The sequence below is a fragment of the Poromitra crassiceps genome (genome assembly GCF_964638095.1).
Source record: "Poromitra crassiceps genome assembly, chromosome: 12".
Taxonomy (NCBI): Eukaryota; Metazoa; Chordata; class Actinopteri; order Beryciformes; family Melamphaidae; genus Poromitra; species Poromitra crassiceps.
The window spans coordinates 23,904,252-23,929,490 of record NC_139632.1 but is presented as its reverse complement, the minus strand read 5'-3'; the positions used below and the strand labels follow the sequence as shown (position 1 = coordinate 23,929,490).

The 25,239-nt window shown below is 42.7% G+C and overlaps 1 protein-coding gene across 1 annotated transcript; it reads right to left on the bottom strand.

Moving 5' to 3' along the window:
* Position 1: 1 nt before the first annotated feature.
* tmem131 (transmembrane protein 131) lies at positions 2-24,829 on the bottom strand. Its single transcript, XM_083647888.1, has 40 exons — positions 24,772-24,829; positions 24,517-24,557; positions 21,474-21,542; positions 19,489-19,609; positions 18,378-18,494; positions 18,143-18,265; positions 17,888-17,968; positions 17,618-17,768; positions 17,405-17,461; positions 17,190-17,251; positions 16,993-17,101; positions 15,777-15,885; positions 15,445-15,598; positions 15,178-15,348; positions 14,808-14,918; positions 14,231-14,365; positions 13,820-13,924; positions 12,789-12,875; positions 12,327-12,479; positions 12,139-12,214; positions 11,919-12,033; positions 11,680-11,818; positions 11,417-11,526; positions 11,231-11,303; positions 10,902-11,053; positions 10,648-10,790; positions 7,921-8,107; positions 5,431-5,616; positions 5,032-5,187; positions 4,022-4,479; positions 3,675-3,859; positions 3,232-3,356; positions 3,027-3,145; positions 2,795-2,947; positions 2,551-2,701; positions 1,951-2,066; positions 1,765-1,846; positions 1,581-1,684; positions 1,309-1,460; positions 2-1,223 (listed from the first exon to the last, which is right to left on the bottom strand). Exons 3-40 carry the CDS (start codon positions 21,491-21,493, stop codon positions 957-959), a joined length of 5,115 nt encoding a protein of 1,704 aa, XP_083504014.1. The 5' UTR covers positions 21,494-21,542; positions 24,517-24,557; positions 24,772-24,829; the 3' UTR covers positions 2-956.
* Between the last annotated feature and the right edge of the window lie 410 nt (positions 24,830-25,239).

Below are 25,239 nucleotides of genomic sequence, written 5' to 3'. Positions count from 1 at the left end.
TGTATCTGCCTTTTATTTCAGTTTGCTGACAAAGAGGCAATGTACAATACAAACCTCAAACTTAAATATTCCTGGATCACTTGACCAATTAAAATTTATTCTAAATGGAGGGCTTTGTTACATTTAGAGCAGAGCCCAATTTTAAAAAGGGGATTATGAACATTCATGAAACTTTTATGGCCATTGCTGTTACCAGTGTACCAGTGTGTATGAAATATCCCTGCTGCCAAACGATAACCAAGGGCAATAATTCTCACTGGTGCTATTGAGGCCATACAGAATGTGCAGATTTTCTTTCCAACCAAAACACTACAGCAACTGATTTCACTGACAGCACCTTCAACCAGAGAGAAGGGATGGGATGGGTGAAAGTGTTCTGTTGGGATGAAAACCTGCATACTCTTGGATAGTGAATGCACATGGTTGAGAATCACTGCTAGTGAAGGGGGTTGTAATTATTGATAAGATGCAATGACCTGTGTAACCAACTTTCATAATACAGCTTGGCCAATAAGAAGAACAAAAATGGCAATGATCCTCAAAATAGAAGACACATGGCTGAACACAAGAGGCCTATTCCAACATAGTAACACTGAACTTTAGATAAGCTGTGCTGCTGTACCAAACCCCCACAAGGAATGCAGCATTACCAAATGGGATTTTCTATAATTGAGCAAAACATCTGCACTGGCATAACATGCCATGCCATCAAAATGTTTAAATTTGAGGGCACATGTTAAAATGATTCCAAATAAAATCTGCATCCCCCCTGAAATTAAAAGCAGCAGAGAACTAAATAGGGGGTTGGTAACCTAAAGCATTGGGCTACCAAACGTGTTACACTTGATGTAACATTGCTTTCTCTTGGGATTCATAATTCATTGATTAAAAATAATTTGCTTTAGCGTACAAAGTACATCAAACCCATGACGTGCTTTTGTAAAGTGATGTGCTGTTCAGTTGCAATTGTCAGAGGAGTTGGGCCAGGGCTCGGAGCTCCGCCTGCTCAGAGTGGGGCGCCACATGCTCCAAGGGTTGTAGGTCCAACTCATCTCAGTGGGCGCTGGTGCGGCTGGGGCTGGACTGCTGACCAGATCTGGTAGAGTTGTGGAGTTGGTAGATGGCACAAAGGAGTGTAAGGCAGAATCTCCACTTGTGGACCAAATGGAGCTGCCAAAGGGAGTCGTCGTGGACCACGGGTTGCGAGAGTTTCCCAAGATTGACTACACAAGAGAGCAGAATACTTTACAATGATATCAAGAATCGACGTACGTTAGAGCTGCAGTAACAGCACATAAGGAGTCTTACTGCGGTTGGGGCAGTCGGTGAGCCAGAGCTGCTGGGCCAGGAGTGCAGAGAGTCGCTGCTTGGGACATCCCAGATGGAGGAGGGCACAGCACTGAACTCGGGCCAGCTCTGCTGAGGCTCCGAGGACTTTGGGAAATTCATACCGCTAAAAACTAAAACAAAAACATACTTGTTACAAAGAATCCAGCTAGTCAACCATAATGTGATGCAGCAGTATTTCATTCTTCATCCTCATCTTCTTTCTTAAACAGCCTGTAAGACTCATGGGTTACCTCCTGTCAGATTGAAAGAATTGTTGGGTCCAAATGCAGAGAAGGAATTGGCAGAATTGAAGTGTGGACTATTTGCTGTGTCAATGGGACTCCATAATCCAGAGCTGTGGGAAAATAAAATAAAAATTCAGTCGGAATTGAATTTTGATGTTGTCATTTGGTGATTTTCCAAGAGCTGAATTACCTGTCAGAGCTGTCACTCTCCACTGATGTCATGTGTGCAAGAGTCTTTCCTTGGCTATCGGTTTTACTTGGGCCATTGCCACCTGACAAGAACACAAGGCAGAGTGCATACTTTTCCCAAAACAAAACAATCTTATGGCTAGTGTACACACATTGATCAAGTATTAGGTCTTTATTATATATTTACCTGGGCTTCTATCATAACCAGCAGCCACAGCAGCAAAAGTGGGATTCCCATTTTTGCCCGGGAGTGAAGCGGCTACAGACAACTTGTTCCCTGGGGCCTTCTTCAAGCTTCCCTCACTACGAAAAGCATCTTGATTAGTTATCGGCGTTGTGACAATATGGTGTAATGAAAGTAGTCAGGGTTCCCACAGGGGCCAATTTCCTCAAATTAAAGGAACCTACAGGGCATAGTTTGAGCCACAGATCAAGGTGAATTACTGTTTGTGCTTGCAGCAGTTTAACCTTCATCATGCTCATGCACGTGACCGCCGCACTTTCTCCAGGCAGCTGGCACGTGAAACGAGGACGCACAGACGGCACGACACATGCAGTCAGTGGAACGTAGCCTATTTACTAACGTAAAGTAAAAAAAAAAATCAAAAGAACTTCAATTTCTATTGTTGCAAAGAACCATGTCTATTTGTCTATTTTCAAAAACTTTCAAGGCCTTGATCTCTCCCCTCAAATTCATAAACTTTCAAGGATTTCAAGGACCCGTGGGAACCCTGTTAACTGTGTTTTGCTGGTGCATTTTGTTCTGTGAATTTTGGCAAGTGGATACCTGTTAGTGTTGAGAACACTGCTGTATGTGCCTCGGGACACTAAGCTGGGGGAAGACGGCGGAGGGGAACAGGTCCTGGCTGAGATGGATCTCTTCAGGAAGGGGTCTGCATTCATCGTCTGGATGGAGATCTGCTGAAGACTATCTGCTTCTGCGCGTTTAGAGAACAGGAGAGTGGCAGCTGCTCAAGAGGGCTGACCAAAAGGGTTTGGAAATGGCAGGATGGCGTCGGGTCATGACTTACGGTTGCAGAGTTTGGGGAGAGGGAGATCCCATTCCGGAGCGGGGAACTCCTTCTCGCCTTCCGAGCTGCTGCTGTGGCCCAGCTCTGGGACAGAGCCACTGGACAACAACTTCACCAGCAGAGAAGGACGCCCATCTTCAAGCTTCCCAGCCACTGCAAAAATAAACCGGTCAGAAATAATCTTGTACTGAAGCAAACGACAAAGTGGCAGAATTTAATTGAAGAAACTCACATCTCTGTTTCTGCAGGGTTCTCGTCTTTGGGATGTTGGTAAGAGGGTGAAGAGCTTTGGATGTGAAGCTCTTGCGTTGTTTGTTCTCCAGAGGTGTTACATATGGCAGCTCAAGAGAACTGAGAATAAAGATTATATACAATGTCAAGAGAGGACAAATGTCAAAGGAAATTGATGGCTGTCACCTAGATGGACATTTACACACCTGGATTTTTCCGCTTGGTTCTCTTTCTTTATGGTTCCTTGTTTCTTGTTTTTGGGTTTTATTAGGAAGTTTGAAGTCTCCTCTTTCCCTTTGGCTACTGTCCGCCCTTTCTTTTTTGCTGGCTCCTGGCAGGGGGGATGGGAAAAGACATTACAGCATACTGGTAGAATAATAATCTCTACTTTAAGGATTATTTTTACATTTACATTTCTGTAGTATTAGAAAGTTGAGACAGTTGAAAGCGAGGGAAAATTGGAGGGACATGTACCAGAAATGATGCACCGAACAGGATGTGAGCTTGTTACATCATACTGTTCGTAAATACAATGTGTCTCTGGATAATTAAGCCATGAGCATGCCCCAAACCACACGCAAAGATAGACATACACTACATACAGTACCTAGTTATTGTATCATTTTGCCTTGAGTATAAGTATGTGTACCTCTTTGATGCTAGCCTCCACATCTGGATTGGAGGTCTCTGTAGTAGTTGAGGAGCTGTCATCATTGTCGGCCAGAGTATCTTTCAGCTCATCTCCCTGAGTCTTTACCTTTGTCTTTTTCTCTTTCTCCTCCTTCTTCTTCTGGGCTTTTGTTTTGGCCCGCAGCTTCCCTTTAGATTCCAACACTGCAGGCAAGACAGAGAATGAGTCAAGATCGTTGTAAAAGTGAGTGAATGTACACAACTCCTTTCAAAACATGGAAATTATTACAAAAGCCTTCTGCCATTCTACTCCAAACAGACCCTCAACACCTCTTTACTTGCCACAGGTCAAATAAAAGTGGATACCTTTGTTTTGTATAGACTGAGAGCTCTGCTCCTGTGAAGCCTCCGCGCTAAGTGTGTCTGGACGGTCAAGGTCATTGTCCATGGCCCCTAGCAGGTTGGCATATTCTGCATCCTCGGGGCAGAGGACTCTGTGAGGCAGCGATGACCCGGCTAAACCTCGGCCCGGGAGGTCCAGGAGGCCCGCTGCCTGCTGTTGCTTGCCATTCCGAGTCTTCCGATTGGTTAGCTGGCATGCAGCCTGAGGGCCTTCTTGGCCTGAGGTGGTACTTCCTTTGGCCAGCTGGGAGGAAGCAGTTTGCATAGATGGTCGGCTAAAGCTTGGCCTGGGCCTCTTATCCTGGCTGTCTGGTTCCGATACGGTACGGCCGTTAGCCGAACGGCCTCCAACCCTCGGCGCTCCACTGCTGGGCCCATACAGTCCTCTCGAGTTCTGATGCGAGTCGCTGTAATCATTCAAGCTGAACGGTGTAAGAAACGTAAACATAACTGAACTCATTAAGAACACGTCTCCCAGAAAATATGTGAGTGGTTACACCAGTAATATTGTTTTTGTAAGGGTCATTTAAACTATTAATCAAATTGGTCAAATATTTCAGCCATTATTCTCTAAAAACACAGTTTTAGTTTGCTTCCCTATCAGTCAAGCTGACATATTACTTCTCATATTGGATTCAGAAATCAGGGAAGCCAAAAAAGTTTGAGAACCACTGCTCTAGGACCAAATGGAGGTATGCTGCTTTACGCTATAATGTAAACATGTCTACTCTAGTTTTCCCTATAGGTTCAACCATAACAAAAATGTTTCTGGATAATATGAATATGATAAATTTGGTACCAAATTACTGTAATATTGGTCATTTTCCTTATTAGAGTCAATTATATCATACTGTGTATTGATGATGTCATAGGTTCAACAGCAAGAAACACCTACACACATTTCGGTCCCCTCACAGCAGCTACAAAATTATTTGGCCCCAGATGTAAGTCGCAGATCCCAATGTTAGACTTACTTTGAATCACTGTGAATTTGCACTATTTCCCTGAGATCAAATGGTCTCCCAGTCTCCAAGGTAGAGTTGGTTTCCACAAACAGACGTCTCTTGAAAGGCTCCCATATGCCCTGAGCCTCCAGGTAGGCTGTGGCAATCACCAACAGGAACATGGAGCTAAACAGAAAAAAGCGAATGTAAATACAACACTGTTACTTGGATTGGAAAGATGTTAACAAGACACAGGGGCACAGTGTTCTTTCTCAAGGATACACTTCATCAGGGAAGATGCTTGCTGTCATAGAGGCAAGGACAGTCTCTCTCTGTGCTGCCCAAAATTTCCCACAGAAGGTGATAAGAGTACAAGGCCAAACAGTGGAACTGCCCAAATGCTACGCGGCTGTACAGAGCGATGCTAACCTCATAATGAGAGCAACAATGATGTAGAGCTCCAGCTCCCAGCTGGGTCTGGGTAAGGTCTCTGCACATGCAGCCAACATGTGGTAGGGCAAGGAGGCGTTCAGGACAAACACAAACTCAGAGCCTCCACACGTCACCAATTTTAGCTCGCGGATCACTCGAGAAGAGGTGAAATCCGGTGTAAACCTGTAAGAAAGGAAAATTTGATGATTTGATTAAAATACCTCACTCCTCACCTGATAAAATGTTTGTGTATATGCACACATACAGTATATAGTCTATTGCCCTGTGGTCTGTCAATGTGACCACAAAGTAGGTCGTCCATTCATTGCCAGTGGACATACATACACATGGTGACTAATTGGAAGAACCAGGAGGAAGAAATCTCGGTGGACCAGGAAGTAGGGAGTATATGAGGCAGCTGGATTTATCAGGATGTACTAATGTTATAAATGGACCACCTTGACATGCTGCATGAACTGACCGGTGGCGGTCCGTGTGCTCGTCTTCCTGTGCCCGCTTTCTCTTTTTTTCTATGCATCAGGCTGGCAGTCACACACATTTGCATGGCTACTGAAATACCCATTCCAAAAACAACAAACTCCACCTGAAGGCCCACGCAAATGGTTTCTCCCTACCTTGTCAAACCGGTTGCATGAGCCGATGAGGCGCTTGCCGAAGATGTGCTGGCTAGTGGCTATCGCCAGTGGTGTATTGTGGAAGGCCACCGTTTTATTTTAAACAAACAACTTAATAAGTTGTGTATAACATTAAAAATGGCAAGGCAGAAGTTACTTGTGGGTGGGGGGCCAGATCGTTTTTTTCATCTTCATTTTAACAGATGCAGGGGGAGGGCAGAGAGAAAATAATATAAATGTCAGGGAGGCACTAGATTTTCTTAAAGTGATATATCATATTTTACCCCACCCCACCCCATGTAAATACCAGACTAAGATTGAAAGATTGTAAACATAATGGAGAATAGAAAGACCATATAACTAATGAATCATCAGGTTGCCTCTCACTCCCTGATCTGCACACAGCCAAGAGTGTCGTCCCTCTTGTCCTGCAGATGCTCCTGGACTTCAAGCATTAAGAGAAGAGCAAGATGTAAGTGAAAAAGTGATACTTATTCAAACCACTCTGGGCTTTTGCCCAAGGACATCATGCTTTGCCTCCGATTGATCTTTTTGTGGGGGTAGGAAGCGTACTGTAGGTAGGCTGTAAGATGTCAAACAACAGACTTTGTGCAGAGCTTTTCATGCGGTACCTCTATAATGATTCTCACTTGTTGCAACAATCAAATATTTTATTAATTTGAGTTTCAAGTGTCCCGAGTAGTTTTGTCTAAAGTGCTGAGTTCCCAGCAGACTAACCCGTGAGGGATTCTCTCAAATGCTGAGCAATATTAATTATATCAATACTGTGAGCTAACGGCAATGAAGTTCAGTTCAGTTTAACGTGTGCTTTTCCATATGGAAAATTTGCATAGTCTAAATTATGACAGGTTAGGTGTCATTTGGGGTGGGGGGGGGGGCATGACTGTGGCGAGTCTAAACGTACTGTCCAAGATCGTAGGAATAATACAAGTTAATTCTTCTTTAGGGTGGATTTTCCTTTTAAATGAAGAAGGGAAATGAGAATGCAGGGCAGCAAGGAGAGGCCACAGAGGGACAGAGAGCCGATTCATCCTCTTACTGGAGGCTTTACTCACCAAGACAAGTATTAATAGAGCTTGTGGGAGATGAGGATAGCACACACCACATGCACACGTGAAATACATACAGACGTGCACACTCTCTCTCTCCAAACGATGTGTATACTTAGTGACTTGAGTTACGATCACTGACCTAAAAGATATGGACAGAGCTATCCCATTGATTTTGGGCTCCCGTTTTGAGTTGAAGTGGTGGCCGTCGCCATCTTGATTTTTCGTCAGGAGAGCGGGTGGGAATGGTTTGAGTCCTTGCGCAGCTCACGTGAGATGGCGGTTTCCCAGAGCCGCAGCTCCGCCTGCTATTGGTCCGTGATCGGCAAGCTGCACGATCACTAGACAGGCGACCTGTCAATCACCCCTTTTCTATCGTCTATTTTACTGCAAACGAGCGAGTTATATAAAAAATTACCCCCATACAGTTGTTATGAAAAGGTGAAATTAGCTATATAGACCAAAACCATATTAAGCACCAGGCTATAAAGATGATTAATCACTGTTACAAAGTGGGGCATTTTAACATGGGGGTGAACGGGAAAGACGGGACTTCTGAGCCCTGCCTCAAGTGGCCAGTCGAACAATTACAGCTTTCAGGGTTACTTCCTGGTCCTCGTGGGAAAACCTTGTGCCTTGCCCACTGGTTATGATGCAATACCCGCATTCTTATACTGACCTAGTTCTAAGACCACAGATCCAATTAGGACTAAAAGGTAACAAGTCTGCAAAATACTCATGGAGAAACGGGATCGAAACACACGGCAGTTTTGTCCACTTACAGTATGATGAGGTCTTTTGAAGCATTTGGCTTAAGTGCAAATTCTTGACAGTTGAGAACCTTGAATCCATATCCTTCACAAGCTTGTCCGTTGATTTCTGCTGATTTGATGTTGATCGGGAGCAAGCCTGTGTTTTCCACTCTGAAGGTCCGTCTGAGAGTGAAGTTTGGCTCCTTCACCTTTGTCTCTGAAACAAACGAGGAGGGGAGGTTCAATCAAAAACAATTAGAAAACTTAACACAATGGGGTTTGAATAGGTTGTAAATGGAATCCAAAATCATGTGAATCCCTTCAAGGAAAAATAAAGTACACTGAACTGGATACTGTGGGCAACCTCAAATCACATTACCAATGTACAGGACAGCACAAAATCTCAGCAACTTGTTCGCATTTGTTTGTAGCATGCATATATTGAACGTTACTAGTATGTTTGGTCTGGTTTTATCTCAGTTGCAGTCCAAATATGCATATGGCAATCCCTCCAATATGGCAAAAACCGAACCCTAACCTGATGAAGAGGAGTGAAGCAATCACTTTGAAAAGACGATGAAACTGGTCCATTCACTAATCTTCTCCCAAAGTTATTATGGCAATGCACTCCTCTCTGGTCTCCCAGCCAAATCTATCAACCGCCTACAACTCATCCAGAACATGCTGCCAGAGTCCTCACCGAGTCAACGGTTCAAAAAAGTCAGCCCACATAACCCCCATACTCGCCCAAATCCACTGGCTCAGGCACAGGCAAGTTACATCAATTACCTCCTCATCATCCACAAAGCCTCACGTTCCCTCCACTCCAGCCAGTCCCCTCTGCTCCACATCCCTCCTCCATGTCTCGGGACAATAGAGTAGAGCCCGACCGATATTATCGGCCCGCCGATATTATCGGCCGATATTGGCGATTATCGATATATCGGTATCGGTAATATTTGGCACCGATTTTTTTTTTTTTTTTTAAATATATATATATATTTAAGTTATAGACAGCATGGACAGCATGTTGTGTATATTTGATATTTTTTCTTAACTATTTGTTCTATTGTGTTTTTGTATTTCTAGTTATTTATAATTATTAAATTCCCAGTTAAGTTTACTGTTTCATTGCATTGAGTTTATTAATAAGCTGTAAAATATCCTGCCTACATCACATATTTCAATTCATGTCAACTCAATCATATCTTTGTCAAGTGTTTGATATTTGAGGGTTGCTGATGTGGTGCCTCCTCTGGTCGTTAAGGGCACCTGTTCGGAGGGAGGGGAACTCGTTGGAATAGCGTGATCCTCCCACGTGCTATGTCCTACCGGTGAAGCTTCCCCTGTCAGGTGAAAAGAAGCGGCTGGCTAACTGCCCATGTGGAAGCATGGAGCCAGTTTTCGGCTCTCCCCAGATCGGCAGAGGGTGGAGCAGCAACCAGGATAAATAAATAAAAAATTAGCACTAATGGGGGATTAGCACTAATGGGGGATAAACATTTGATGATGATAAAAAATATATATATATCGGCCGATATTATCGGTATCGGTAATTTTTTATTCCCTGGTATCGGTATCGGTTTCAAAAATCCCATATCGGTCGGGCTCTACAATAGAGTGCCAAAGTCACGCTTCTTCACATTTTGTAAAATGCTTATAAAAATCTATAAAATCTATATAAATCTATATAAATCTATATAAATCTATATATATAAAAAAAAAAAATCAATGTTTTTATTTTTGCCAGGCAGCCTAAATCTGGCTCTGCCTAACTCACAATCCTGAGGACAAATGACATTCATCAGTGATGTCATCAGTAACACACATGCTGCCTGGCATATACTAGGTTTTGCCTAGTCTTGTTTAGATTTAGTCCGAGTGAAATGTTATATGGTCTATCATTCTGAATATAGCTGAATCGTTTGCTTTATTTTGATTTATGTATTCTTCTTATCGCGCTTACTGAATTATTATCCCAGTTATTTAATTCCAGTACTTTTCCCTTTTATCGCCATGTGATTTAATTTTCTTATTTTTCTATTTTGTTATTTCGTAAACTGTTGTTGTTGTTGTTGTTATTATTAGATCATATGGGAGTGTAGCTATGACAGCTAGAGGGTATAGTTGTCATAATTGGCATAATTGTCTTACATAACTAAAGTCACCAGTTGCTGAAACAATGTGTTTTCTGAACTGATGAGTAGGCCAACTGAATCCAACAGGGCCACCTGTCCTACCTTTTATTAATTATTAACCTATTATCGTTCAGACCAATTATGAGACTATAAATTATTAGATAATGCTGAGAGCTAGGGTTAGAGTTAGTTGAGGTGACTATAGACCCTTTTCACAGCCACCATTTTGTGTCTAAAAGGCAGGAAGTAACACAGGTGCACCGAATCCTTAATTAGGGTTTCCAACTTCCAGTCCATTTAGGTGTTCCAGTGCTGGGGCCCTAATTAGTGAGTTGGTTGCACCTGTGTTTACCCTGCCTTTTAGACACAAAATGGCAGCTGTGAAAAGGGCCCATTGCTGTGTTTGGTATTGAGAGCACGTGTGGAGGAGGATGGCTCTGGGATATGCCAGAAATCACTGTTGAGCCTTCTGGAGGTGTAGTGGGGCTAATTCAATGACACATCTGTGATGGGAGGGGCCCACTTAATATCCCAATGACATACGCACATGACATGTGTTAGGTGGTTAGTGAACTGGTACTTGTGACTTGGAGTAAAACAGACTTGATGACAAACTCACTCTCTGTGCAGTCTTTCAGCAGGGCTTCAGTCATCTTAAACCTCAGAGAACTCCCTTGTCCCGGAGGCTTCCCTGCCACTTTCAGGGTCTCCGTCGTACCCCGGCCTTGCAGCACGATCGTGTCGATCACGGTCAGGTTATTCCTAAATAGATTGCCAATAATGCAATCAATTTCAAAACTGGAATGCATATAAACTAATGGGAATTTTTCTGTTGGTTGTGTTGAAAACGTAAATATGGCTTTAAACGCATACCTGACAATGAGAAGGGAAGAGACACTGTGGTTGCTGGTAGGTGTGAACCTCACACTGAAGGACTTGACCTCTCCAGGCAGGAGGAGGAGATTGTACACAAAGGGTCTAGTTGATCCCTCTACAAACCCTGTACTGCTCTTCATTACGGAGGTCTGCCAAACGAACAAAAGGGCCTGTTAAGGATAAACAACTTCCCCATGTTGACTCAATTATGGACAAGAGGACTGCGGTTAGTAATTGAATGATATGCCAAGCAGCTGATTCCTTGAATTCTCGAGTGACTGCTGCATCGTAACATTGAAGTCAACAGTCTATCCTGTAGTACTCACTTGATTTCTATGGACCTGGAATTCCAAAGTATTCGTGTTGATGTTGATGTTGGACAAATTTCCTAAAGGGAGCCTGGAAAATAAAGTCAGTGAAGATCACTATTTCTCTTTTTTATGCAATGTGAAGAGAGCAGGAAGATTTTAAAAAGCAAAAAAAAACACTTGTGGGTTGTGGGGAATTCCAACCTGTCAGCTAGCTTTCCAGAAAACACAGAGGGATTGGGTAACAGAGCCAAGGGGAGGACCTGGACAAAGACAGGGACGTCGGCAGGGTTCTCCAGAATTACCTCCTCCTCCTGCAAAGAGACAGACCGTCGTCCCGCCACGTTACACACACTAGTTCACAACTCTACTCGTTTGTGTGTGTGTGTGTGTGTGTGTGTGTGTGTGTGTGTGTGTGTGCGCGCATCTGTGCATGCATGAATTAGAGTGAGGTTGTTTCTACTCACAGAGGAGCTGTTTGTATTGGTGAGAGGGAACATAATTCGTTGTGAGGAGTTGACCAGTGACGGCCAGGTCATCTGTGCTGTTATTTTAGCTTGCACGTTTTTCTGAAGGTCTGTGTTGACTTCAAAGATGGCTTCAACTCTTCAGTAAAAAAATGAAAAAGAACTCATGTTTTATAAAGTAGTCCTCAAGTATGATGCTAATCCAAGCCCAAAGATGCTGTAAGCAGTATATGACTTACTCGTGGCCTGAGCGCTCTTTCAGCTCTTTCCATCGTCGGAGAAGTTTTTGGTGCAGATCCACATCAGCATCCCAAATATCCTCCTGCAAGGCCAGGCCGTGAGGCTTGGACTCGGCTATGAAAGAAAAATATATATATTAGCAATTGAATATTGATTGTTAGTTGTTGCGATTTTCATATGACTCCGATTTAAAAACGTGACTGTCTAGAACACACTTACATTTAAGGACAAATGGCAGTCCAACATAGCAGTGATCACCACAATGCAAGCTGGCATCAAAGTAAATATTTGCCACCTGTAAAAGAGAGGAAGTCGATGGGTGAAATGTACATCAATTGTAATATTTTCGGTTGGTTTGTAAGAACCACTTTGGCTCACAAATGTGGCTCTGTGAGACGAGCCGCTACCTTGGACTTGCGTCTGGGCTCCAACTCGTCCTTATTGTTGCGGAGCCGTTTGTAATAGAAGCGCACATCTTCAGTGAGAGAGCGGATCTGCTGTAGCCTCACTCTCTGTGTGAAAGAGCTTTGTATGCTGAAGCTCTGGTGAACAACTTTCCCCTGAGGGCAAATAGCACACATACAGACAGGTCAAAAGCCTGTTAGCTCACGTGTTCGCGAGCAGGAGTGAAGAGCCTTTGTGTTTGACAGTGTTCGGTTGCATCAGGATATGTCTGCGATCTAATCTTTTTTCCTGCCAATGCAGGTCACATGTGAAATACTCTCAGCCAATTAGAAGAAGAAGAAAAAAACATTAGATGGTGTAGCATGACCATTCATTACAAGGATGAGAGAGAGATCGACTCATTTCCTGCAGTAATGACATGTAGTTCTATGAATATTTGGAGTCTTGTCATTAAGGTGACTTACTGGAAAGGAGGGTGGCAGAACGATGTGTTTGGGGGAGCTGTTTAATGTCCCCACTGCGATGAGAGCTTTCACTGGAATGGTTAATATCTGAGGGAAAGACATATTCACACACAGCAATATAAAGAACAGACTGAACTGGGCTTGTGCATTTCTTTCAACAATAGAGCTGCACAAAAAGAGGACTTGACTGACTACCTACCTCATAGTCTGTGGTGACTACCTACACCTACCTCATAGTCTGTGTTGATGTGTGACTGACTACCTACCTCATAGTCTGTGGTGACTACCTACACCTACCTCATAGTCTGTGGTGATGTGTGACTGACTACCTACCTCATAGTCTGTGGTGATGTGTGACTGACTACCTACCTCATAGTCTGTGGTGATGTGTGACGGACTACCTACCTCATAGTCTGTGGTGATGTGTGACTGACTACCTACCTCATAGTCTGTGGTGATGTGTGACGGACTACCTACCTCATAGTCTGTGGTGATGTGTGACTGACTACCTACCTCATAGTCTGTGGTGACTACCTACCTCATAGTCTGTGGTGATGCGTTACTGACTACCTACCTCATAGTCTGTGGTGATGTGTGACTGACTACCTACCTCATAGTCTGTGGTGATGTGTGACTGATTACCTATCTCATAGTCTGTGGTGATGTGTGACTGACTACCTACCTCATAGTCTGTGGTGATGTGTGACTGATTACCTACCTCATAGTCTGTGGTGATGTGTGACTGACTACCTACCTCATAGTCTGTGGTGATGTGTGACTGACTACCTACCTCATAGTCTGTGGTGATGTGTGACGGACTACCTACCTCATAGTCTGTGGTGACTACCTACCTCATAGTCTGTGGTGATGTGTGACGGACTACCTACCTCATAGTCTGTGGTGATGTGTGACTGACTACCTACCTCATAGTCTGTGGTGATGTGTGACGGACTACCTACCTCATAGTCTGTGGTGATGTGTGATGGACTACCTACCTCATAGTCTGTGGTGATGTGTGACGGACTACCTACCTCATAGTCTGTGGTGATGTGTACGGCTCCGTCATACGTGCCCTCCAGCGCCTTGGCCACCAATGTCACTCTGAATGCTGCGTAATAGCCAGAGGCTAATATCACCTTTACAGAGACACAGAAACATGCATTAGATTTATTTTCCATTTAAGGCAACTGACACTACTATCCGAAGAAACATTCCATGTGCTTCATATATTTTCATATTGAAAGCTCAATTTATTTTTACTTTTACATAACAATATTTGGGGCCAAGAGTATTCCCTGAGCGTTGTTGTCTCTGCTATTGTTACTACGAGGATGTTGGCGATTGTGTAAAATTTAGTGGCATCCTGCTCACAACATTAAGTCAGAAGTAAGTTATGGCATGTGGCTGTTGACTCAAGCTTTCCACGGATAAGGTGGTCTTACCGTTCTGTGATGGGAGGCAGAAGTGTTCTGCAGCTCCCGCATGCGACTCAGAGCCACTGTCCTGTTCCCTTTCTCCGTTTTCAATAGCTCCATGGAAAGACTGTCACCTGTGACCAGCCAGGACTTGATCTCCAGCTGCAGGACAGCAAGCGACAAGGAAAGGTGTGTGAGAATCTACGTTTAGTCTTCAGTTTGCTCGACTTCAAATCACACACACCATATCTACTACCAATGTGAATGAATGGGATAGCATTATAGGCTTATGTGGCAACATGATCTTGATAAGGTCTACTCAATAAAGACCAGCCTATTCTAAAGATGAAACAGATATGGCTTGCACAATGAGCTGAATTGGTGAATTGCACAATAAATTGGAAAGATACAGTATTCACAAACACAAAATTGTGGTCAGTTACGAGTTGGCATCAGATTTCTTTTTACTTCTTGGAAAAAACGGCAAAGAAAATATGACAGGTAATTAGCCAGTGGTGTGTGTGTGTGTGTGTGTGTGTGTGTGTGTGTGTGTGTGTGTGTGTGTGTGTGTGTGTGTGTGTGTGTGTGCAGTATGCATTCTCACCTCTATGGGATTACTGTTGACCACCACAAATGTGATGCTGCTGGTGTCTGTTGCACTGCGGATCCCAAAGTCCAGGAGGTTCTCCTTCAGGCTGGGCGACAGGACCAGGGGCTGTTCAGACCAGGAAGCATGGAACAAACACCACATTACACAGACACATTCCACCAGAAATCTTGGCATCTACTAACAAATATACACTACCAACACAAAAGGCTGAGAACATTCACTCATAAGTTGCATAACCTCCTAACTCAATACCGCCTTGAGGGTAAGCATGTGACCTAAAGAATCTTGTACCTCAAGCAGCACAACAGGATTTGCTAGTATTCAAGATATACATTTTTAAACAAACCATACGGCCATCGTGTACCTCTAAGAAGCCTGTGTACGCCCGCACAGGCAGGTGGAACTTCGAGGCATTCGTGATGAGCAAGATATTGCTGTCTATGTGAATGGAGGGTCGGACAGGCCGGAAGAGAAGGGAGAAGATGTAACGGGACTCGTGTGGCGGGATGAGGATGGGGGCACTGAAGTTCTGCACCTAAAATGAAGAGAACTGGTGATGTGACTTTGCTCTCTATTAGTATATAACAGATCAGAATGAGTATTCAGTAACCCGTAATCTGGTGACACTCACGTTAAACATGGTTTTGGCCTCTTCAGGCAGGGACACATTGTGTATTCGGATAGCAAAGTTGAAGGTGTTTGTGAGAAATATGGGTCGTTCCACTGGGTCGACGGGACTGTCCCGGATATGGAACAAGGTAGCTGTGTGGTCAAAGCCCAGGTAGCTGCAAGAGGAGACACACCAGAGGAACCTTAATGATTCAATCTATGATACAGGATGTAGACTGTATTATAGATTCTTTTTTTACTCATATGCAGGCTGACATTTATGCCTCTATATCAAACGATCAACTCTCCATATTATTGATGGTAAGACATGTTTATCAAACAAAAATAACTTACCCGTCTAAAACCTCTGCTTGGTATGGGATTTCAAGCTTGGAGTAACTCTTCTCTTTTGCCTTTACTGTTATTTTACCAGAAAACTGGTATGGTCTTCTTGCTTTTGAAGCTGTAATGAAAAGCAAAGATCACAGAGAATATATTGAAGTGCAGTGCATGGGGATACCACGCTCCACAAGAAGAGGCGGTACAATTAAAAACTCAAATAATGAATGGAATCGCTGAAATCCGAAGCAACTTTAGGTAAGCTGCCCTCTCATCTTCAAGTTGTTGTTTTAATATTTCCATATTTGGTTGGAGAGATGAAAAGACAAATCTGTGCTTAATTGTGAATGACAGTGAGAGCAAGCCTAACATGTCCCGTATATTCAATTCAATTTATTGTCATTAACAATGTGCAGGAACATACTATCGAAAAGGCACAAGGACTCTGACACAGTAGTAATAACAACAATAATAATAGGAGAAAAACAGTACGTCCCTTTAAATTCAGCCATAACTTTTCTAAGTTCACCCTTTAAGTTATGCCAGTTTTGTTTAATTCTCCTTTAAGTGAGAATTACTATTGCTGTATTATTACATCCGGTATATCAATTGTGATTTACTTCGGCATCCATTAAGGAAGTTACTGAATTCAAGAACCATATTCGGCAGGACAAATAACCTTTGAAACAAATGTGTTCCTTCCATGTGTTTTCAGTATTGTTTTCATAGTATGCTTTCAATCACGGAGAAAATATATAAAATTTGTTCAATTTAATAATTGGAATAGGGGCACAGTAGGCATTTTGTGGTGTAGAAGGGTTTGGTGTCAATGCTATATTTGATGGCATTCAACACAGAAGAAAATGTCACTTTGAATTACATGCCATGATACACTGTATACAAAGAACAGTCTATTTGGATCTGAGCAGGAGAAAACCCAACAACAGAGGCATATTCCTTTAAGATCTTAATGTGATTTCCATCAATTGTTTGTCACAAGTTTTGCAGTTTACAAATCAAATTGCCTTGGGGGGAGGGGGGGGAGAAAGGCCTATCTTTCATGGTACAAGGTTGTTTTAACGAAGAAGAAAAAAAGACTTTCAAATCAGAAGTTAATGAATGAAATATTATTGGATATATTTTTAACGAAACAAGCACCCACTATCACCATATAAATATCAACAAATAAAACAAATAAACGTTTTCCAGAAATGCTTGGTACAGGACTTACCATCAAAACTAATACTTGCAACTTTGGTATATCTACTCTCTCCAGCTTTCAGCGTGATTGCTTTGAAGTCTATTGTGATCGCTTCATTTGATGGTGTTGTCCGGACACTCTGTAAAGCATACGTAAAGAATCCCGTCAAGATAAGGATTCAGACAGCATGTTAAATATATGGCTTTAAAAAGCACAAGGCAACCTACTGTAATCGGAACATCTTTTGCTCCCGAATTTAAAAGATGTAGATTCAACTGTTTTGGTCGATCTGTAACACAAACCAGTTGAGAGAGAGAGTGCGAGAGAGCACACGAGAGAGAGAGCGTGAGAGAGAGAGAGAGAGCAGAGGATTACTCAAAATAGAATAACTGCAGAATGGAACCCTTATTCATGTTGCCCTAAGTCTTGTAAGACTCCATACCTTGTGACCGTAGCGTACCAAAGTCAAGCATCTCTGTGGAGGAGTATATACCAGGGGCTACACCAAGAAAAACAAAAAACAGAGAAAATATATAGGCTGAAGGCAAGTATCACAACGGTTTATCATGTTAAATGTTTAGCTGAAAGACACGTGGACACCGAGTCGTACAGTAAATTGTAGGTCATGAAAATTCATAAGGATTTAGTGACACACCTGAGGTGACCTCCACCTCTACAGGGAGGATGATCAACTGGTCTTCATTGGGGGCATTGGTTTTGATTCTGATGAAAGCGGTGTGGTTGTCTACATCTCTGGACGAGAAGCTGGCTCTCATCACTCCCTTTGTCTCAAAGGGGGGAATCTCCTGGAGGGAAAAGATCAGCACGGGGTGACTATGATTCAACTCATATGGCCGTGCAGTAAATGTCTGTTATTCCGTGTTGTTTTAGAAAGCGGTGAACTTTACATAGGAAAGAAACTAACCCATAATTTTCCAGTGCCTCCTTGTTGACCCGTGGGCAGCTCTAGATGTAAATCCCCACCACTGGAGTACATCTCCACAACCTGGGAACACACACACACACACACACACACACACACACACACACACACACACACACACACACACACACACACACACACACACACACACACACACACACACACACAAGTTTCACACATAAATGAATCCAACAAGGGCAAATGTAATGGTTTGGGGTGATCTAAATGACCACTTACCTGCAGTGGTTCACTGTGTGGGTTGTGGATGTTTATTAGTGGTGAGAAGCTGCTATTTACTGGGACTCTAGCCCCTATGAAGGGCCGCAGTCTGTAGGGATTTGGGATGCCAACCCCGAAAACCTTCAGGACGGAGATGGAGACACAATATTAGGCGTCAATATCAGTCACACTTTCCCGACACTAAACGTTCCGCTCAGAAAGAAAAAGTAGAGATGTTTATTTTGGTCTCTACCTGGTATGTAAACACTCCATGATGTGATGTATTAATAAATAAAGTGTTTTCTACATTCCCTACTACACGGGCAAGAAACACAACATCAAATGACGTGTTCCCCCCTGGTGGAATTATCTGTTGAAGAAAAGGATGGGGAGAAAGAATTAGCACATTTGGTACAACAAACAGCTTCTTCTATAACAAAACTAGATATTTTAACAGGCCAAGCAGATTACAACTTCTCAGCCCACTGTAACTCTACTGACCCTCAAGATCTCAACACATTTCCCAGTTGGGTATTGTTTTATTTGACAAAGGCCATTTTGAAGCTGCACTCTGTCTGTAAACTGTGTCCGCTAAAGCGTGGTGAACTTTTTGTGGACCAACCAACCAACGGACCAACAGAGTGACTTATAGAGCTGCTGGCTGCAGCTAAAAATTCACCCCCCGTACAGTTGTCATGAAAGGGGAAATTAACTACAGATGCCAGTTTATAGCCTGGTTCTAAAAATGGTCGTGGTCCCATTTTTAGAACCAGGCTATAAACTGGCATTTTTGCTGTAAACATGGGCATTTTAACATGGGGGTGAATGGGGATTGACTCCTTTTTGGAGCCAGCCTCAAGTGGCCATTCGAAGAACAGTTTTTTTTTTGCATTTCCGCATTGGTCTCAATGCGACGAACTGAGACTGCCCCCACGATTTTGCCTCCAATTCCCATGGTGACATCAACAGTCTACAGTAACATACCGAAACAAAGGGAAATGCTATTATTCATCTATCTATCTCTATACTATAATAAGAGAACCCTCTGTATGTATACATTAGATGGTTCTCTTATTATAATATAGAGATAGTCAATGTGACATTATCAGTGATGTCATAGACAGACGCCATCGCTCGAGTGTGGTGACTGATGATGTCATACCCACTGATAATGTCATGTCCCAAAATCATAAAATTCCGCCCACGGGGGCGGGGGGCACTACAGCAATATCACAGTTAATTTGACAACAATATATTGATGTCTCTAAATACACATAACAACAAACTATTCAATATAAATATATTAAGGGGAAATACAGCATTTCTACAGTTCTTGTTTCTACATGCACCTGATAACTACTTACCCTATTCTGGAAAAAGGATGCATGGAAATGCGCTGTTGTTGCTGATATTGATATCAAACTAATTTCTTCTGAACTAGGATTATGTAAATAAACTTTCTCCATTTTTGGCATTCCCACAGGCCTATAGATGAAGAAAAAAAGTGATGAATCAACAACTGACTAGAACAGCTCAAAATCACAATATAGAGTACAATATGCTACACATTTCCTAAGCCCATAGATCTAATGACAATTATTATCAGTTGTATAAATATTCAAATTTGTTATGAATTTGTATGGCAGTTTTTTCTAGAGGGGCTTCTTTAACTTATTGTAGAAGACACTTTTTGCATGCATGTGGGTTAAAATATGGAGCTCCAATAACATTATCACATAAAACAGACCAATAAGGTCAAAGAATGCTTTAAAAGATGAGATAGTAAAACAGAAATACAAAAGAAAGACAGGAAATGCAATTAAATACAGTTTTATTCACTTGAAGAAGGGTTGAGAACGTTCCTTTCAAAGTCTAAGGGTGCTTTCTCACTGGGGACCCGGGAGCGGAAACCGAGCACACTTGTCCCCAAATTGACCCCATATGCGTTTCGTTGAATGAGTGTGAACGTTGCGTTGCGTGCCCAGGCGCGGAACAGAGTACCGTGACAGGGTCCACTACTCCACTTGAAAAGGTGGTTTGGGGAGCGCTTTGGTGTGCTTGGGGAAGGAACACTTGCGAATGTGAACACCAACGGTACCGAACCACATAGACAACCCACGCGCAAGGATACACTCCAGGCATAGTTGATGACGCAAGTGTACTCTGCAAGTGTGATGTTCTGTTCCCCAAGCACAGAAGAAATGTTGTAGTTTGAAAGCTGACCCACGGGGGAGAGGGGAGGGGGCCAATCGTCCTCGGGCACGGAACGGGACGGAACAGGACAAAAGCAATCGTTCCCAGTGAGAAAGCGGTCTGAGTCAAGTGACAGATGACATCATGTAACCTGTCTGTGTAGTCAGTCAATCAGGTGGTTAGCGGAGGATTGATACAGTAAAATTTACAAATTTCCATATCTCCAAATGAACCGTTTGTCTTAAGTGAAGCAACTGAAGAAGCAAGTAAGGTAGCTCCAACACAATGGAGATAAAATGGAAATGGACCAACCCCCTTTCCCTTCAGTTTAGACAAGAACGGGCTTGTCCAATATCTGAATGTTTTCTACACTGTATTCGGAGTTGAGCTCATATGGGCTGATTTATAATTGGTCAGTAATCAGATCAGAATCAGAATACCTTTATTAATCCTCAAGGGGAAATTGAGTTCAATCCTGCCTTCATATTTGCAGTGTGTTAGAGACAGGGTTTTCAAGGTTACATTTTGATTCCTTACAAACATACAAAGCTGATAAGGTAGTTTGTTGAGAAAGTAGGCCAGGGGAGCGCAGGCTGAGACAGCTAGTGAAGCACCTAATGTACTGTCTTACTGTAAGCTGTGGCTCACACTGCATGATGGCTGCTACACCCATTGTCAGTGTGGAATGTCATAGTATAAATCTAGCCATGAGCCTGGGTGTCACCTGCAAAACTCAAACTAATGGCTTTGTTAAGCGCATACCATAAATTGCTCAAATTCACCACTCTCAGGTATCCATTCATTCTTGCAAGGTTATGTACATTTTTAATTTTACACTGGAACATATTGGGTGTGCATCAGTTTGTAAACTATCCATATAGGGTATAGGAAACATTATTTAAGCTAACAAAATACTGGACATAGCTCCTGAATCTTTAATATGTCCAGTGAGTGGTTTTATAAGTGAGACAGCGTGTGGCCCTTCACCTCAAAAAAGATGGGTAACCTTATAGTAAATACAATCTTACACCCTTTAATATAACTACTTTCATGTGAGTAGGGTAATTGCTTGTTTACTTAAACCACATAAATAATAGAAAGTGTGACAAAGAGTGTGTAATGTAATCAAGAATAGAAAAGCTTGTAGCACACTCACTGTTCGTGGAAGTCCAGCATGGGAGGTTCAAAACGTATAGGTCGGCAGTTCCCACGGTGTTGGGACGTGCTGCAACAGACAGGAAGACGTGACAGGAGCAAAAGCAGCAGGCTAAGAACAATGCTATCCATGCTCGCGTGCATTTCTCAAACAAACGCCGCATTAAACACACAGCCGAGACATCAGTAATCTCTGTCCAGGCTCTCTTAACAATGTATACGATGATCCAGGGAACAGTGCTGTTCCCATCTGTGGGAGACAACTTTCATACTGAAAATCTCTATGAAAATCCATCGGCTGAAGAGGAACCGGGGGGGAAAGCGCGTCTCTTCTTGTCACACTGGGACTAGAAGAAGCTCGAGTGTTGTGTTTCTCTCTCGCATGAAGGCAAGCAGAAAACAATACAGAGCATCAGTTTCACAGGTGTGATCTCAGTCAGGGCACAGCACAGCACAGTCAGGCAGGCGTAGGGTTAAAACAGGTGTGATCGCAGTCAGGGCACAGCACAGCACAGTCAGGCAGGCGTAGGGTTCAAAACTCACCAAACCCGCTTAGCAACAGGTGTATCTTAATAATAGACAAGGCCCTCCTCAAAGGGAAGCAAATCGTCTATGGGCTCAACTAAACGGCCCGGCGACTGTACGACAGCGCCGTGTGTTATGGGAGCCCTTATGTAAATCTCATGGAAATAGAAGTTGACATTGATGCAGGTGTGGTACACAACGCAGCTTCAAGTCATTTGACATTTGAAGGCGTTTGCCTCTTAATCATGTAATACTCAATTTACAAAAAGGACCACACAGAGCCAGATCAGAAAAGTTCAAAATACAGCTATAAGGTTGCCACCAAGCTATTATATGCAAGGAGGGAGAAAAAAACTATTGTTGAAATACTTGATCCTCCCAAGTCTGACTGTGTACCATTATAGTGCCGGTAGCTAAGATCGTCCCCCAGTGAGTCACTCAAATGCAATTACTTGAACATTACCTTGGGGGTCAGACAATTTACCTGAGATCAATTTCACCCGTTTTACTACCAAGACTATGTGTACAGGAGGAGACAATGGCAATACCACGGGCCTCCATGAGCTGCGCTGGCTGGAGACGGGAGTGGATTTCCATCCCCTGGGGTTGATAGTAATCCACACAGTGACCCAACCATGCAAGGCTATAATGTTTCTGAGGCGTGCTTTGTTATCTACTGTCCGTCCTCACTTCCCTCATCAATATAATAACTACCAAAAGTCATCCAGCGGGATGCTTGTTCACAGAATTCTTATGCGATTTAAGGATTCAAGTATATTCTGACAGTGAATCCTGTGTGGCCTTTGCTGAGCACCTCAGAACTTAATGTGTTGAATGTCAGTGAGTAATATGAGTAGCGCGTGGGGGGGGGGGGGGGGGGGGGGGGATCACAGGGAGGGTGCTGCCTCTTGGCCTGGGACCTGCAGATGTCTCCAGTCCGTAGTGTGAGGCTAACCTTCAGCTGGGGGTGCCAAAAACAAGCCAGAATGATTCCTATGGAAGTGGCTAGTCTGTTGACAACCTCCCCACACGATCGCGACGCTACACAGAAGCTCAAGCTCGACAGACAGGAGGGGATGTTGTACTGATTCGGGCCGAGCAGGCGATAGGCTGTTTTGTTCTGTGGTAAAGCAGGAAGTAAAGCAGGTGTGTAACCAATTACATTAATGAGGGCCCTGGCACTGGAACATGGGACCATCATTAATGTTATATTGGGCACACCTGCTTTACTTCCTGCTTTACCACCTCAAAGCGGTTGCTGTGAAACGAGTCTATAAACAACCAACAGACGCGACAGACACACACCAAAGCCCGGGATGATGAAAGCCAGGGAAAAAGGGAAGCTCAGGGGTTGGAAAACCGCTGAAGCAACACAGCAGAACAGTAAAAAGAGCCTTCCCCCAGGCTCTGCCATGACCATGCAAGATAATGTCATGGAATAAAAATCCTCCTTATATACATTTGAATCATTTTGCTCTCATAATGACCCCCTGCATGGATTAGAACAGGGCTGCCCAATAGGTAGATTGTGATCTACCGGTAGATCTCGAGCAATCAATAAGTAGCTCGCCAAAGAAATTCAAAATGTATATATTATATATATCTTTTTTTATGCATGAGCTATAGCCCACTCATGTATAGCTAACTCAGTATACAGTATTTAACATTATAACATTATTAAATAATGTTAAATAAATAATATAATAGTGTTAAAATTAGGGCTGCATGATTAACCGTATTATCATCGTCATCGCGATATGAACATGCGCGAAGAAACACATCGCAAAAGTCACGTGACATCGCGATGGGGGGGGGAGTTACTTACAGAAGCAAATGCTCTTTCATGTCTTTCATGTCTAGTGTCAAACTCTGCACATTAGGGTTGCCAACCCCCATCAACCGCTGAGCCTTTTACATCGGATCATCGTGATTAACTAACTACCTGATTGAATTTACAATTTGCAGATTGAATCATAAAAGAGGCCCAGTTCAGAGAAGCAGAGTAGAGTGGAGGGGAGGCGGAGTAGATGAGGAGCAGAAGTAATTTGTGTTGTGAAAATGTTAAGAGAAAGACGAAACTTCACATTATATCCTGTTTTATATGCAGACTGACGTGATCTCTCACAACACTCCACCTTTGATCAGACCTTTGAATGATCAGACCTCAAAAACAGCATCTATATGTGAAGTCTAATTGCAGCCAGTCCTGAAGCTCCTTGTATGTGCTTGTTTAACATATGTGTAAAAGTTGTACAAGCAACTGCTTGACTAGACCCACACTAATACTTATAGTTGCATGTAACAAAACACGCATCACAGGCCTAAGTAATATAAACTACATACTGCAAATAGTTTGCAGTAATTGCTGCTAGTGATCACAACTATTTCACAATGTTGTGGTAAAGAGAATATTTTCATGTAGGGTCTTTAACTGTAAACTGAGTTTACCTTGGGAGAGGACATTATGAACTAAAGACAATACGATTGAGATTAAAAAAAACAAAAAAACAAAGACTTACCTTTGTTGATGATATAAACTAAAATCAATGTCAGATTCTGCCTGTAAAAAAGTAGAACAGAGACGAGCCATCAGCCCAAATATATGTATTTATTTATTTAGTAACTTAACATAATTGTATTACAATATATAAAAATGTATACATTTAATCTAAATTACATTTTCTAATTGTGTAATAGTCTAAATGTTAATATCCCTTATGAGAAATGGGAGTGTTTTAGATGATAATGAAAAATGTAATCAATATATCTCTTACCTGTAAGAGGCTTCCCTCGCCAAAGTGTAGAACTTCTAGAATTGTGTCTGACTGAATGAATGCTGTGAAAATAAGCAAAGATGTTATTAATTTTATCATCAGCATTAAATGGCACCTATGTAAAAGGGGAAAACGTAAAAACCTAGTCAATACTCAAAGCTCTGTAGGTAAAACATAGGTAAACACAATGAAACAGAATTCAAAGAGAAATGCAGTGGTTTGCCTGTCAATGAATGGGCTACTGAAGGCTGCTACTGTATATTTAAACTGATTTGCCTGGCAAATCATCTTTCCTGCAAAAGTCAGACTCAGAGGCCAATTTAAGACAGAGTGGTACAAGGCCTTATGTTGGGTACTGGCAGCCAATTCAAATTGCCAGCTGGAAATCAGCAAGAAAGTGGTGTGTATATCAGAATCAGTTCTAAAATGTTTTCTGTCCTCAGAGGAAAGTCCCCATAGGGACACATA

Coding starts and splice junctions, on each gene's coding strand:
- tmem131 (XM_083647888.1), bottom strand. CDS start 21,493: ATGCTGGACTTCCACGAACA. Junction 18,266..18,377: donor ATGGAGTGTTTACATACCAG/GTAGAGACCAAA, acceptor TCCGTCCTGAAG/GTTTTCGGGGTTGGCATCCC. Junction 1,685..1,764: donor GAGAGTGACAGCTCTGACAG/GTAATTCAGCTC, acceptor ATTTTCCCACAG/CTCTGGATTATGGAGTCCCA.